The sequence below is a fragment of the Dermochelys coriacea genome, chromosome 1 (genome assembly GCF_009764565.3).
Source record: "Dermochelys coriacea isolate rDerCor1 chromosome 1, rDerCor1.pri.v4, whole genome shotgun sequence".
Classification (NCBI taxonomy): Eukaryota; Metazoa; Chordata; order Testudines; family Dermochelyidae; genus Dermochelys; species Dermochelys coriacea.
In genome coordinates, this window is record NC_050068.2 from 218,360,856 (window position 1) to 218,377,470 (window position 16,615).

The 16,615-nt window shown below is 47.1% G+C and overlaps 1 protein-coding gene across 4 annotated transcripts in view; it reads right to left on the bottom strand.

The window, feature by feature from the left end:
• Window positions 1-7,470: 7,470 nt before the first annotated feature.
• Window positions 7,471-16,615, bottom strand: part of LOC119846489 (TRPM8 channel-associated factor 2-like) — a 33,854-nt gene continuing 24,709 nt past the window's right edge. For all 4 annotated transcript variants that reach the window (XM_038380280.2, XM_038380614.2, XM_043514437.1 and 1 more), the window contains exons 7-8: window positions 11,877-12,214; window positions 7,471-10,183 (exon numbers count right to left, since the gene is read on the bottom strand). In XM_038380280.2, coding sequence (XP_038236208.1) covers window positions 9,929-10,183; window positions 11,877-12,214 — 593 coding nt within the window. In that variant the 3' untranslated portion in view covers window positions 7,471-9,928. The remainder of the gene's footprint in view (window positions 10,184-11,876; window positions 12,215-16,615) is intronic.

Consider the following 16,615-nt stretch of genomic DNA (forward strand, 5'->3'; position numbering starts at 1 on the left):
CCTGCCCCAGCTCACCTCCACCTCTCTGGGCCTGAGCACGAAGCCACCACTTGCTTCCCTGCCCTCCCTGGCTTCCCGCGCGAACAGCTGATTCGTGGGGGGGGGCGCAGAGAAGCAGAGCGGGTTGGTGCGTTCAGGGGAGGAGGCAGAGGCAGAGCAGAGGTGAGTTGGGGTCGGGCGTGGGGCAGGGAGCTGCCGGTGGGTGCTCTGCACCCACCAAATTTTCCCTGTGGGTGGTCCAGCCCCGGAGCACCCACGGAGTAGGTGCCTAAGGCACCACTATTGATGTGATCAATGGGGGGAGCGGCCACTCCCCCTGATCCCCCCCCAGCTACGCCATCCCACCCCTAGGAGCCAGAGAGACCTGCCGGATGTTTCCTGGTAAGCACCGCTGGGACTCCCCACCTCGTCCCTCGACAGGTCCCTCTGGCTCTTAGGGGCGGGGTGGGCACCCACTACTGTGGCCCTCGAGATCCTCCTGCCTGGTTCGAGGGGCAGTCTGGGGACAGGGGAGGGGGGTGGATGGGGCAGGGGTCCTGGGGGGGGCCACAGCCCCCTCGTAGGGTGAGGAGGGAACCAGTTATTAAGATTTTGGCAGCTCATCACTGCTTCCAACCCTGATATTCTATGTGGTGGAGTTTCCACCTATTATCTTATGTGATGGGACACGGCATGGGGAAGAGAAGGGGGACAAGGAAATGCATGTAGCTGAAAGGAATCCATGTCCCAAGCTGGCCCATAGCCAGCCATGCAAAGGTGTATGTGTGTGTGGTTCAATCCTGCCTGCCGACGAGCGGGATCTGTTGGCGTTACAAATGGGGGCTTGTCTGGGATTTCAGCTGGAAAGTCTCTGAAGCTCAGGACACGCTTCCTCAGCTAGGGGAAGTAGGTACCCCACACACTTCCTGGGTATGGTGTTCTGTCCCATCTAGTGGCACCGAGACCACTTAGAGAGATTAATGAGTTTGCTCTACAGCCTTAGCTAACAGCCAGTTGGCTTGAGGCTCATGCACTAAACTTCAGAGGTCCCAGGGTGAATCCCACCTGCTGACAAGTGGGGTCTGTCAGTGTTACATGTGTGTGCACATGTGCATTCGTGTATGTGCCTAGAGAGTGGATCTGTGATGTCAGGGAGCAAAAGGGTTGTCCCCAACTTCCACGTTACAAAGCATCAGGAAGGGGAGGGAATAGATAGGGCCATTCTGTTCCCCTTGGCTTGGGGAGGGAACTCTGGTGGCAGGATCTCCCTTTTCTCCTGCAGGGGCTGGATGTAGGATGCTAAATGCCCAAAGGGCAGGGTCTGAAAACAAAAGATACATTTGCATAATCAGCAGAATGATTTAGGGTCAGAGTCTGCCTCCCTTATGTTTAGTAGTACCTTAGTATGTAGGCAAACAGATACCACCTGAAAAAAACCCACTATTACTTTTAATCAAAGCATCTGAAAGGCAGGGCTAGAGGACTCAGGAGACTGGCACTCCATATTGGGCATTAGCTCACCTCTCACTTTAGTATCTGAGAAATTAATGGGTTTTAAAGAAACACACGGATGCTCAGTGATGGTTATTTCTCTTTTTAAATAGTGAGAAGGTGCAAGATGCTGCAGTAAGGGAGACAAATAAATACCTACAGAGCTAGATTTTGATAGGAAGTTTTTCCTCTCTAGGCCATGAGTTCAAATCCAGCTCATATTGGTGGCAAGGGAAAGGTATTTCCATCTGATATTTGTTCATTGTGACCTTTGTGAAATGAAGAGTTGGTCTAAATCCATTTCATAGTGGGACAAGGGTGCATATCCCCAAAACAGACATCACAGGTGGCCTCTTGTGGGGAGTCTCAGCAGAGACTGCATGTGCCATGGAGTCTGATCTCCCAGCTCACTCCTAGAGTTGGTCCCTTGAGAACATGGGCTTGAAGCTCAGTACTAAAAGCAGGTGATAGATTGTAGCTGCTCTAATGGACAGGGCTCTGGCCTTGGGAGATGTGGGCTCTGTTGGTGAGCACTGAATTATTTATTACTATTAATAAAATGATAAAGATGACCTCAATTGCATTGCATAATGCATCCCTGCGCAGAAGGGAAAACCAAAGAAAAGATGAACCATAACAAAGACCAGTAAATCCCTCATTAATGCTGCATACAAATCTTCATCTGTTTGCTTGCTTGGGTCAGACTGAAGGAGCTGCTGCTCTTTGCTTCCCTAAACGTAGAACAGACAGAAAATGAAACCATGAAGGGCAGAGCAGATAACATCCCACGCTGCACTGTTAAGCACTACCACAAGTTCTGATTCTGTAATGTAACCAGATGTGGGATAGACAGTGTGTTTGTTATGGCAGCGGAGCAATCTCTCAATATAACAAGCAATAAGAAAACCAAAGGTGCTTAAAGTTAATGGGTGCAGAAAAGGCCATGTACACAAAAAGAGAATTGTATGTGCACAGGGACACCAGTATGTGCATGCCTCTGTTGGAATTTGGCCTGAAATACAGAAAGACCATTAATGGCTGCAAGCTCTCATGCTTCATCAGAAAGATGGTGTCTCCCAGGAACCAGAATAATAAATTTCTTCAATAGCTGGAATGTTTCTGAATGTTCATTGGAAAAATATGGATGACAAGTGGAGCAATAGTCAAAGAAACTCAAAACCTCCAAATCTAAGATTTCACATGGCATTTTAATTTAATGAAACTGGTTCAATTGAATAAGAAACCTTCTGAGTTTTTTGGGAAAGCAGGGGGTTTGGTCAAAACAGGACAGATTGGAGTGAAAATGGTTCCATCTTCCCTTAAAAATGGTCTTTGTTTTGATCAGAAATGTCCAGATTTACAAATTAAAAATTCATAGCTTAATTTAGACAAAGGCCCACCTTTTCACATCAAATCACAAAATTAAAAAAATTCATATGCTTTCAAGTAAAAAAACCTACAAGTTCACAACATTTTTGTGAAAAAGTGTGGGGGATAAAAAATTATTTTCAGAGTCCTGAGTATTTAGAGAGCGCATTGCATTTACCATCACAGTATTAAAGGCTAGAATTCTCCCACTGCCAGATTATCTTTTAAGGCAACTATACCTGAACCTAGGACCCCAACATGTCCTGAAGCCCAGACTATCACTGAACCCAATCACTGGCAATGGCCACATTGTCTCTGCCCCAGTCTCAGTGGCCTCCCCCTCCCACCCTCCCCATCCAACAGCAGCAGATGTACTAGGACATTAGTTACTTTTCATACTACAAGTGCATATGAGTTTTGTGCAGAATATATCATGCTTACAGAGCATTAATGTCATGCCCAGGTGCCAGGAGTCCAGCTCAATGGTTAGAACCAGGCTGAGGTAGCCAGAAACAAGAGCCAACACCAAGGCCCAGAGTCAGAAACCAGGAGTAAGGCAGGAGCAGGACAGGAACAAAGCCAGAACTGAAGCAGGGCAGGGACAAGCACAGTCACAGCTGCAGGCTAAAGCACTGAGCAGCCAATAACCTGCTGTTGCTGAACTTGAAAGCTGGCCTGCTGGCTACCACAACCCAGCTAAACTCATGAATCTGCCCAGAGGCTGGGCTGGCTAGTCCTCAGGCTCAGCTAAAGGTGTTCAATTCTGACAAAAAGAGAAGAGAGGGACTGATGAGGACAGGAAGTGGACTTGACTTTAGCAGACTCTATACTCTCACCAGGTGTACCAGTGTAATACACCACTCTGACTGACAGAGAGATCTGAACCCCAGAACTATAGTTCTAAACATACAAGCATTTACTGCTTGAGTTAAAAAAAACAAGCCCCCCTCATGGGCAGCTGCTCCAGGTAGCACTATGTGGGAACCGGAATTCCCATCCCATGGAAAATTTCACAGCTGCAAACACTCTCCAGTAATTAGGCACCTAAGCCAGATCAGCCCTTTCTCAAGAAAATCCAAAAAGGGAGCATCCCCTGTAAACCAACAGTCCATTGGTTAGAGAGCTCACGTGGGCGATGGGACACCTGGGCTTACGTCCCTGTATTGAATCAGGAAGAGTGAGGATTTGAACATGGATCTCTAAAATCCTAAATGAGTGTGCTAACACATTGGGCTATGGGAATACAGGGGGGCAACTCTTCCACTGGCAATCTTTTGGGGTGGGGATTAGGCATGTTCTGAGCCAGAAGTGAAAGTAAACTGGTACGGCAGGGCTGCTGAGGGGGGGAAAAAGGGGCAGCTTCCCCAAGGCCCTAAGGCAACACCTTCTGTTTGACACCATCTAATCACTCAGCAATTCTCCATGGGCCAGTTCTCAGCATTAGCCTTTGAATGACTGCACTTTAACAGGTTTCAGAGTAGCAGCCGTGTTAGTCTGTATTCGCAAAAAGAAAAGGAGTACTTGTGGCACCTTAGAGACTAACAAATTTATTAGAGCATAAGCTTTCGTGAGCTACAGCTCACTTCATCGGATGCATTTGGTGGAAAAAACAGAGGAGAGATTTATATACACACACACAGAGAACATGAAACAATGGGTTTATCATACACACTGTAAGGAGAGTGATCACTTAAAATAAGCCATCACCCACAGCAGGGGGGGGAAGGAGGAAAACCTTCCATGGTGACAAGCAGGTAGGCTAATTCCAGCAGTTAACAAGAATATCAGAGGAACAGTGGGGGGTGGGGTGGGGGGGAGAAATACCATGGGGAAATAGTTTTACTTTGTGTAATGACTCATCCATTCCCAGTCTCTATTCAAGCCTAAGTTAATTGTATCCAGTTTGCAAAATAACAGTTGTTGTAGCCGTGTTGATCTCAGGAGATGAGAGAGACAAGGTGGGTGAGGTAATATCTTTTACTGGATCAACTTGTGTTGGTGAGAGAGACAAGCTTTTGAGCTTACACAGAGCTCTTCTTCAGGTGGGGATGTAGGCACAGTGCTGGGGTCAGAGTGCCATACCAGAGCTGCAAAAGTAAACAGACACTCAGTGCCTACTTGTCTGCTGGCTGTCAGTGTCCAGGTGGTGAGCCATAGCAGCAGAGCATTTAAGGTACTCAGGGTTACAAAGCAGGAGGTGCCACAATCCCTCGCTGATCTGGATTGCACCTCAAAATGTGACATTGGCGTAGTCGAACCAGGACTGACACACAGCCTGCTATTTTAACTGAGGTTTATACCTCAAGCTCTGGTAAAACACCTGTCAGGGATTTACAAGTGTGGAGGCTGGGAACAGTCCAAAGAAAGGTTATGGTTTTATTATTTTCTGTTTGTTTATTTTGGGAAGGAGATAGAGTAAAGGAAAGTGTAAGGAGGAGTAAACAGCAAAAGGAGTGAATGAAGGAGAGGGCTGGACACTTCAGGGCAGGTGGCTTTGGGGAAATTTGGGACTGGGAGTGTGCTGGGGTCACCTTTGCATGTAGTAACCAAGGCTGGTGGAAACCAGAGTGGGGGCTGTTGTGTTGCAGGAACAGCGCACTGAACCAGGGCTGCACAGCGTAAAGACACAAAGGATTCTGCATGCTTGTCTTCTGGTTGTTGGCCTCCAGGCTGTGAGCCCCACGTCATTGCCATCCCAGTCCAACTGTACTAATCAAGGGCAGAAAAAGGAAGCAATTAACTTGCTACTGAGGCTGGTATTAAAAAACTGTGTAAATCAATGGGATCTCATATGACTACTCACACTGTGGACTTTTAAATGTCCTCTCAGATTAGGACAAAGTAGGCCCTGGTCAAAAAGCATGGGTGGGGATTCCTGGTGCTCACTGAAGCATATCACATTAAAACACAGGAGGGGAGAGAACAATAACTTCAGATTATGGCCCCAGTCCAGCAAAGCACAACCCTAACTTCAAGCACATGACCTCAAATCCCACTGAGGTCTCTTTGTGTTATTTTCCTGTCCTCACTGGGGTTTGCACTTAGCCCACTGTTTACTCCCCACTCCAGATAATTAATGAAGGCTAGACCTAATAATGTACCCTATGGTGCTCTGCTACACACTCTTCCAAACTCAGGGCCTGATCCAAAGCCCAGTGAAGTCAAGGGGAGTCCTTCTATTGACTTCAGGAGGAATTCAGTCAGGCCCACAATAGTTTGTCATTTATCATTACCTTTTTCTTGTTTAGCGTTCAATCCTTCAGCTGGGTTTAAATCTACACAAACCAATATTTATATCCGAAACAATCTGGATTCCTTTAGAGAATGAGATTTCATGAGACGCCATCAAAAGCTTTCCTAAAATCCATAATCAGGACATCTAGCACATTCCCTTCCTCCACTCACTTTGTAATTCTGTCACAAAATGCAAAAACTAGTTTTTTGGGCAAGATCTGTTCATTGTAAATCCATGCTCCCTCCTGAGGCTTAATAACAAGGCATTGAGGGTTATATTCACAAAGGGAACTTTGGTGTTGCAACACCTAACTCCTAGGCAACATGTCACCCAGTGGAATTCGCAGCCCAAATGTGGAGTTAGGCACGTAAGAAACTTTGTGAATCTGCTCTTGTGGCTCCCCATGCATTAAATGGAGAGAGAGAGGCACCTAAGAAAGGGATTCACAGAGCCAGCAAGCTACATTAGCCAATAGGAAATGCTGAGGCCTAAACTCCACCCCTCAAAGGTAGTTAGATTCACAGCCATGAACCCTCTCCAGTTAAGGAGTTAAGTGCCTAAACCAGGTCAACCCAGTCTTGCCAAAAAGAGAGAGAGAAACAGCCCAGGTCAAATCTTTTTGGAGGCTGGAGAGCTGGGTACGAGCCCTTGCAGCAAACTAGGCAGCATGGGGATTTGAACATGGGGATCGCATATCCCAGGCAAATGCCCACCACTGGGGACACACTCTCTCCTGCTTTGTGAAGCCCACCCAGGCTTAAGCTTGAACAAGGGCACTGAGCAACTTGGTAGCATCAGGAGGAATCAATTTTGTTCATACTGTCAGAAACATAGGTACCAACAGAGTTAGGTGGCTGCTAAGCAGGGGCTTTGAGGATCTCACCTAACGTGGAACTTAGGTGCCCAAGTCTCTTTGTGGATCTAGCCCTGAGTGCCTTTGCAAATTTTCTTTAATTGTTTTGTTTTTAATTGTTTGTCATTCATATTTTAAAAAATACAGTAGTTACAGAAAATGTTCTCTTGCCATCAATATTATGTTGTCATATGTGTGTGTGTGGTGCAGGGGAGATGTGTACATAAAAACATACAAAATTGCTAAAAAAATGTTACTGAGGTGGCAAAGTCAAGCACTCCAAAGATAGCAAAAGCCAGATTTATTGGTGCATCTGTCCTGTCCTGAATGAGGTCAGAGTCCTGTGGAAAAAATTGCATCTGATCATGTAATTAAAGACAGTGTCACAATGCATGTGAACAAGAGGGCTGAAATTAAGGTTGACATTCCCTGTAAAAAATAATATAACTTTGATTAAGAAATCCTAGATTTAGAACCTAAATAATGCCTGACAATGCCCCTTTATCACTGTGGATAAATCAGTAAAAAAAAAAAACAACCCAGACCCATAATACAGATTTTATTTTGTGTTCTCTAATACTTAATATTCTCCAGTTCCCATATAACTATCTTCTTTCTGTTTACCTTGAATGCAATAAAAACAATATAAAGAAGTAACACATACACAGAGAGCAGTGACTCTGACTATCTGACTGAAAGGGAGAGACTGAGTTTAATAAAACAACAAAGAGGAAATAAAAGGGGAAAACTCCTGAAAAGTTAAATACAAATTGCTGATGTTAACTACAGTAAGCACAAGGAAAGGGAATGAGAATTAATTATACGAAACTGTGACAAGAAGAGAGGAGTGCAAGGGAATAAGAAAGAAGTGGCATGCTTCAAGACTCGCTGCCTCTGAATTGTTTCAGCTCTGCGAATCCCATTCAAGTCTATTTCACAGGCTCTATTGGAATCTTTCCATTGACTTTGGTAGGCCCTGAGTTACTGCTGTTCTAAACACCAATGTCTTGGTTCAAACACGCAGCAGTGAACGGCTCAGAGGGCAACCTTGAAAAAATCTCTTTGGGTCTAATTAAAAGGCTGGTCATTGAAAGTGATGCTGTAACTTGTAAACAGTAAATGCCGGAGGCCCTTATTTAAAGTTGCTGGTGATAAGATTTTACAAGAGGTGCACCTATTAGGAAATCCCACCGCTTCCCCCTCACCCACACCTGTTTCCATCCAGAGAGACTACAAAGAGGAGGAGAATCTCTCCTGACTTTTGCCCTGGAGAAAAACTGACTGTGACCCTAAATTAATATCCAGTAGCATTCTTTCTTTCTCAAAATACCATGCAAAGAAATTCCATTTCCTCGAGGAAATAATTCCCTCTCATTGTCCAGTGCCTAACCTCCTCCTTATCCAAATCAGGCCTCTGTCCTCTCTAGTCCAGCCGTCTGCGACACAGGATTAAATCACTGATTCATCTAGCTTGTTATCCCATTTCCTGCACTCCAGAAAGGACCACAGGACCATCTAGTATCCCATTTCCCTGTCAGATAGGGTCAGACCATAGCTCACTCTCATTAAATATCCTAACTACGGCCACAGCCACTTCCACAATGCACCTGTTCAGTCATCTAATTACAACACTTTCATTCCTTTACGCTCTGCTGCCACTGGGTGGCCATTTCATCCCTATTGTGTATTATTTATTGCTCATTATTTATATTATCAGAGCATGTAGGCCCCTTAGTCCATAGCACTAGTCAAGGACCAAAACCTCATTGTGCTAGGAGCTGTACAAACACAGACAAAAAAAAGATAGCCTTAGAGTGTAAGCTCTCGACCGCGGTAAGTTGACCTACGCTACGCAACTCCAGCTACATGAATGACATAGCTGGAGTCGACATACCTTAGGTTGAGTTACCACAAGGTCTACACCGTGGGCGGGGGGGGTTGATGGGAGAAAATCTCCTGTCGACTTACCTAACTCTTCTTGTCGGGGGTAAAGTACAGGGGTCAACTGAAGAGAGGTCTACAGTCAATTTGGCGGGTCTTTACTAGACCTGCTAAATCGACTGCCTGTGGATCGATCTCAGAGCGTCGATTCCCACTGTAGTATAGACCTGCCCCAAGTATGAGACAAGAGACAACAGATGGGCATAGACAAGCTGATGGGAGAGTACTAGGCAACAGTGAAACAGCATTGGTCAGTATGATAGTGTGTGATCTCAGCACAGCACAACAGCCTAGCCATTGGCAAGTTTTGTGTAGGTATCATGGCAAAAGAGAGGTTTAAGGAGGGTTTTGAAGGAGGAGGAGGAGGTAGCTCTGTGGATGTTTATGGAGAGTTCCTCCCAACCATGAGGGGCAGCATGGGAAAAAGCACAAAGGTGCTTGATTGAAAATTTAACAAGGGGACGAGGGAGGCTGGAATCATGGGCCAATCAAAGATGGGAGTCAACATTTCGATAGCGAATGAGAGATGATAGGTAGGGTGGGGCTAGGCCAGGAAGGCCTTGAAAATAAAGAACAGAGGCTTCTGTTTGATGTGATAGAGAGGGATGCAAAGAGAAGATGACACGGTCAAACTGACAGGCTAGGGATGAAATTCCCCCCTAGGCAGAGGGTCAGCACAAGCCCTATGCACTATGTAAGTTCTCAAGGTTTACATGAAATTTGGATGTCACATAGACCTTTGCTGACCCTCTGCGTGAGGGGAGGGAGGGGATTTCACGCAGAGAGCAACAAGCTATGGAATTCAGGGCAAAGATAGGGAAATAGTAAGTCCATATCCCACTGTCCAGTGAAGAATAGAGGTTGTGGATATAAAATCGGAATCAGTGTGTTGGCATGATCATAGAAATGTCAGGCTGGAAGGGACCTTGAGATATCATCTAGAACAGCCCCCTGCACTGAGGCACCATTAAGTATACCTGCTAGACCAATGCAAACTCTGGTACAGCTTAAAGAAAGGTAAGTGGCTGTTGGATTAGTTTTGAAGACGAAGTGCCCAGACTTTATTTCTTCCCAGGTCCGTGTAGCTTCATTGGGTTCTCCTCCCAGTTTGGTAGAGAAGCCAGTTTCAAGGAGACTTCATCCTTGATGGGCCAGCCCCAGGCCAGAAAGAAAGGAGCCAGATTCTTGTTCACCTGCCGAGAGAACTTCTCTGCCCACAGGTTCATCTTGGAGGGGTTGTCCTTGGGGACATTGGGCATTTTCTGGTAGTCAGAGAAGAGGAGGATGAAGGGTTCCCAGCCAAAGCCCTCCTGCAGCTGAGGGGCAAGGAGGAGAAGTGTTAAAAACACAATATAGGTCCCCGAGTATAACATGAGAGCCTGTGCTTGATCCCACCTCAGGCAAAGCCTCATGATGCAATCAGGAACAGTAATGACAACCTCTTGAATATGGAGACGGAACCCTTCACTGATCTAAATTTAACCTTTGTGCCTCTCACTTCACAGGCATTCATTGTTCCCTAGTGGAAGACATTCTCATTTTAAAATGTTACCTGCAGATACATTAGACGGGAAAAACCTATGAAGGTGACAAACCCTCATGGTTCCGGGCATAAGACAACGTGCCTAAGGACAGGAAGAAACATCTCCCATATGCACACAATTACATAATAGCTCAGAGACCCAAGCTGCAGTGCTAGCAGCAGCAGCCTGGCTTCACAGCCCCAGGAACATCCCTGCAGTCTGGCAGCTGCTAATATGTGCAGCGGAAGGTAATTTGCACTGAGGGAAGGAGAGGACTGTCAAGAGAGGAAGGTGGTATAAAGGCTGGGTGGAGGGGGAATGGGGGATGGGGGAGGGGAGATTGTAGGTGGGGCATACTTTGGCCTGGAACAGGATTTCGGGGGGTTGTTATCAAAAATAAAAATAATTGAGGAATTAGTTCAAAGCAAAAGGGAGCTGGGCATGGGCTGGGGATTAGGGTTAACGATCAAGGTTAGGTTAAATTAGAGGTGACACTGGGGGATCATACAGAAAGCATGTCATATCCTCTTCTCTTCTCCTTGGCCCATGTCAGGTCTATTTGGGCCCCAATGACCTTACAATCTAGACGCGTCTTATATGTATGTAAGGCATCTCCAGGGCACTATACAAACACTACTAAATGATGGAGGAGGAGAGGGGGGATTTACACCATCCTCTGCAGCATCTGGTGAGGCCACTGTCAGAGACAGGACACTCAACTGGTTGGCCCTCAGCCCTGATCAGTACGGCAATTCCTATGTTTCCAGACTGGGAGCGCTATGCATAGGCCCTGGCTTATTCTCCTCCTCCACTGAGAGGCAAGAAGAGCCTCAGGGGCTCTGCGGACTGATGGCAGGAACAACGCTGGCTTGTTTTCCCTGCCCAGCTCGGGAGGGCTTGCCAGCACTGCTGCCCCTCAGTACAACCAATGGCTACTTGAGGGATGGTGGGGAAGAAGGGGAAGGCAGCTGTACTACAGCTCCCCCTCTCTTATCTGCAGTACTTACCTGGCCCCCACTACCCTAGTAACTGAAGTACCTCACAATTGTTATGTCTGTATATCTCCTCACTGTACTCTGTGAGGGAGGACAGCGGTATTATCCCCGTTTCATGGATGCCACAGAGAAACTAGGGCCCAGATTCTCAAAGGTATTTAGGCACTAACCACCTATTGAGTTAACGTGCAAAGAACCAGAGCAACAGCTCCTGTTTTCCTGCCCAGGAGAGAGATGGGCTTCGCCACCAAAGCAAAGGAGCCAATGCCATCTGCAAAAGTCCTGCAGCAGAGAGAGGGCCTGGAGAAACACTATGGCAGATTGAACCGTCCATATGCCTGCTGGGTGCTTTATAGACCTAGGACAAGTCCAGCTCCTGAGCAGATGTTTGTGTGGGCTGAAGACTCCAGCCTGAGGACGTTTATCTCTCAAAGAGATCACTGAGTGCAATGAAAACACTCCATCTCCAATCCCACCTCTCCCATAGTTACCTGCAAGTACGTCTCCAGCGCAGTCCACACACTCCAGTCCTTCAGCTGAGCCCCTTTCTCCAGATAACCTGTGACCCTCTGCTTCCGACTCTCCGGCTGGAGGGCCTGGTGGGCTCTGTCCCTGGGGATCCCCAGCACCTTCTCATGCACATAGACAGACCACAGGTTGCAGGTGGCCTCAGTAGTGTGAGGGGGGAATTCCCAGCCTGCTCGCTGCTGGTTGTGTCCCAGCTCGTGGATTGGGCCCCACAGGCCGGTGGCTTGCATGTGTTCCACATTCACCATCTCCTTCACTGAATCCAGGTGGCCCATGATGGGGTAGCCAGCATGCATCCAGCCTAGAGGGAAGATATGGGGAGTGCTCACCCCAACACCAAACTCTCAGACATTCTTATGGCGCATTTGATCACTATGGAAGCTGTTTTACTAAACTATGACTAAGTAAGTCCTGCCCATTTCCATAGGGCCTTTCCTCTAGTTGAGGAATAAGGCCCTCAGTGCCTTAGTTATCTGAGCACCTCACCATCGCTAATGTTTTTATCCGCACCATACCCCTGTGAGGCAGGGCTGGGCTGTTATCCCCATTGTACAGATGGGAACCAAGGCACAAAAGGCTAAGAGTATGTTTGCACTGCAATACCGCCGCAGCTCGTGCAAGTGCCCCTGAGCTAGCTGTGATCTACCTACCGCAGGTACCGGCGCTGTGAGGCTGCACCACCCTGGGCTTCAGTGCGGGCTGCACAAGCCAGCCCTTCGCCCTGGATTATTACTCACACAGGTAACCACACTAATGTCTGTGCTTCCGCAGCTACACTGCTCCAGTACCTGAGCTAGGTAGATGAATGGCAGCTTGGGTAGGTCTGCATGAGCTGCAATCACACCCTGTGGATACAGTCTAAGTGACTTGCCTAAAGTCACACAGGAAGGCTGTGGCAGAGTAGGGAGACCCACGTTCAGTTCCCGAGTGCCCTGGAAAATGCATCTTCCTGAAGGGTCCCAAAGCACTTCACAAACCACATACACTATCTACATCTGCATTTCAAGAATCACTTCGCCTGTCATGCGGTGTCACCTCTCGGGAGGAGCACAGGAGCTGTTCAACAGCCACCAGCAACATTTTGCAAGAGCTCAAGAAAAAGAGGCAAAACATTAGTCCATTAGAAATCCCTGAGGAATTTTAAGTCGGCAGAATGTGATCACCCTAACTGGTAGCCGCCCAAGATAACAGAAGTTAACACTAAGGTTTACAACAAAATATTTCCATGTCACTTAACCAGGGGTCAGGAGTTTGAGCACAGACCTTGTGCTGACTCTCTGCATGGTGAAGAATTTCACCCAAAGTGCTGCTCTGAAAAGTGACAGTAAAAACTGCCTCCTGAGGCTCCATATTTCAAATCTAAGTGACTCTAGATCAGATGTGCTCTGTTTACAAGTAAAAACGTGCTCTGTTTTTTTCCAGATGCCAATATTGCAACTTGTTCTGACTCAGAGTCAAGCTGGGTTTGTTCCTTCTTTTCCATCATCACCAGCAATAAAAGTTCTACAGTTTAAATTCTTCCCTCAATGACCCCGCTGAACCTTATTTTCAGTAGCTTTGCACAGGTGTAACTACAAAGCCCTATCACTGAAATTTAATCAACAATTCTGTTGCTGAGACAGATGGAGGAACAGAATCCAGATTGCTCTCTCCAAGCTGTACTGTAGTAAAAGCTATGCAGTTGAGCAATAACATCAGCAGCTCTGACTCTGAACATGCCCAGGGAGCAGAACTGCCAGGTAAGAAGGGTTTGTATTTACACAATCACTTGTCAGAGTAGAGCTGCACTTTCATGCATCTGTGCAGTTTACAGAACTCTGCCTCAGCAGATCCAGGTTAAAGGACTAGAGACCAAAGTATCAACCCTGTGTTGCATTAGAGAAAATGAAGACTTTCTGGTTAGGAGTCAGCATTTGGTACTGCAGGCCCAGCATGCTGAAGAATCAGAGAGGGCAGTGCAGAACGGGGAAGAAAATTGGCAGCATGTGACCTCCAGAAGAAGAGAGAGAGGAAAACTCATGTAACCCCAATGCAGATAGAGGTAAGAAACCGTTTTCAGGCTCTCTGCACAGGTACTATGGTGGAGAATGGTTTGGAAGAGTCATCTGAGGGAAAGGATCCGAAGGAAACCCCATCGACCAGAAGGCATGGGATGCATTGTCCTAGGGATGCGGGTTCCACAACCAACACTCCCAAGAGGAGATGGGTGGTGGTGGTCAGGGACTCCCTCCTAAGGGGGTCGAAGTCATCTATCCGCCATCCAGACCAGGAAACTCGAGAAGTGTGCTGCTTGCCTGGAGCTAGAATTCAGGATGTGACGGAGTGTCTGCTGAGACCGATCAAGCCCTCGGATCAAGCTACCCCTTCCTACTTCTCCACGTGGGCACCAGTGATACTGCCAAGAATGACATTGAGCGGGTCACTGCAGACTATGTGGCTCAGGGAAGAAGGATAAAGGAGTTTGAGGCACAAGTTGAGTTCTCGTCCATCCTCCCTGGTGAAGGAAAAGGCTGAGATAGGGACCATCGAATTGTGGAAGTGAATGCATGGTTGTGTAGGTCGTGTCAGAAAGAGGACTTTGAATTCTTCAACCCTGGGATGTTGTTCCAGGAAGAAGGATTGCTAGGAAGAGATGGGATCCACCTAATGAAGAGAGGGAAGAGCATCTTTGCAGGCAGGCATGTTAACCTAGTGAGGAGGGCTTTAAACTAGGTTCTCTGGGGGATGGAGACCTAAGCCCTGAGGTAAGTGGGGAAGTGGGATACCGGGAGGAAACACAAGGAAGGTGCAACAAGGGAGGCCTCCTGATTCATACTGAGAAAGCAGGCAATCCATTAGTTATCTTAGGTGCCTGTACTTGAACACAAGAAGCCTGGGACACAAACAGAAAGAATTGGAAGTCCTGGCACAGTCAAAGAACTATGATGTGATTGGAATAACAGAGACTTGGTGGGGTAACTCACATGACTGGAGCACTGTCATGGATGGGTATAAGATGTTCAGGAAGGACAGGCAGGGGAGAAAAGGTGAAGGAGTTGCACTGTATGTAAGAGAGCAGTATGATTGCTCAGAGCTCCAGTAGGAAACTGGAAAAAAGCCTGTTGAGTCTTTGGGTTAAGTTTAGAGGCAAGATCAACAAGGGTGATATTGTGGTGGGCGTCTGCTATAGACCACCAGAACAGGAGGATGAGGTAACAGAAGTTTCCAGATCACAGGCCCTGGTTTTCATGTGGGACTTCAATCACCCTGACATCTGCTGAGAGAGCAATACAGCAGTGTACAGACAATCCAGAAAGTTTTTGGAGAATGTTGGGAACAACTTCCTGGTGCAAGTGCTGGAGGAACCAACTAAGGGCCATGCTCCACTTGCCTGCTGCTCACAAACAGGGAAGAATTGGTAGGGGAAGCAGAAGTAGGTTGCAACCTGGACAGCAATGACCATGAGATGCTCGAGTTCAGGATCCTGACAAAAGGAAGAAAGGAGAGCAGCAGAATATGGACCCTGGACTTCAGAAAAGAAGACTTTGACTCCCTCAGGGAACTGATGGGCAGGATCCCCTGGGAAGCTAATATGAGGGGGAAAGGAGTCCAGGAGAGCTGGCTGTATTTTAAAGCAACCTTATTGAGGGTGCAGGAACAAACCATCCCGATGTGCAGAAAGAATAGCAAATATGGCAGGCGGCCAGCTTGGCTTAACAGAGAAATCTTTGGTGAGCTTAAACACAAAAAGGAAGCTTACAAGAAGTGTAAACTTGGACAGATGACTAAGGAGGAGTATAAAAATATTGCTCCAGCATGCAGGGATGTAATCAGGAAGGCCAAAGCACAACTGGAGTTGCAGATAGCAAGGGATGTGAAGGGTAACAAGAAGGGTTTCTACGGGTATGTTAGCAACAAGAAGAAGGTCAGGGAAAGTGTGGGACCCTTACTGAATGGGAGAGGCAACCTAGTGACCGATGATATGGAAAAAGCTGACGTACTCAATGTTTTTTTTGCCTCAGTCTTCACAGACAAGGTCAGCTCCCAGACTGGTGCACTGGGCAGCACAGTATTGGGAGGAGGTGAGCAGCCCACAGTGGTGAAAGAACAGGTTAAGGACTATTTAGAAAAGCCGGACATGCATAAGTCCATGGGGCCGAGGGTGCTGAGAGAGTTGGCTGATGTGATTGCAGAGCCATTGGCCATTATCTATGAAAACTCCTGATGATTGGGGGAGGTCCAGACGATTGGAAAAAGGCAAATATAGAGCCCATCTTTAAAAAAGGGAAGAAGGAGAATCTGGGGAACTACAGACCAGTCAGCCTCACTTCAGTCCCCGGAAAAATCATGGAGGATGTCCTCAAGGAATCCATTTTGAAGCACTTGGAGGAGAGGAAGGTGATCAGGAATAGTCAACATGGATTCAACAAGGGCAAGTCATGCCTGACCAACCTAATTGCCTTCTATAATGAGACAGCTGACTCTGTGGATATGGGGAAAGTGGTGGATGTGATATATCTTGACTTTAGCAAAGCTTTTGATACAGTCTCCCAGAATATTCTTGCCAGCAAGTTAAAGAAGTATGAATTGGATGAATGGACTATAAGATGGATAGAAAGCTGGCTAGATCGTCGGGCTGAACAGGTAGTGATCAATGGCTCTATGTCTAGTTGGCAGCCAGTATCAAGCGGAGAGCTCCAGGGGTCGGTCCTGGGGCCAGTTT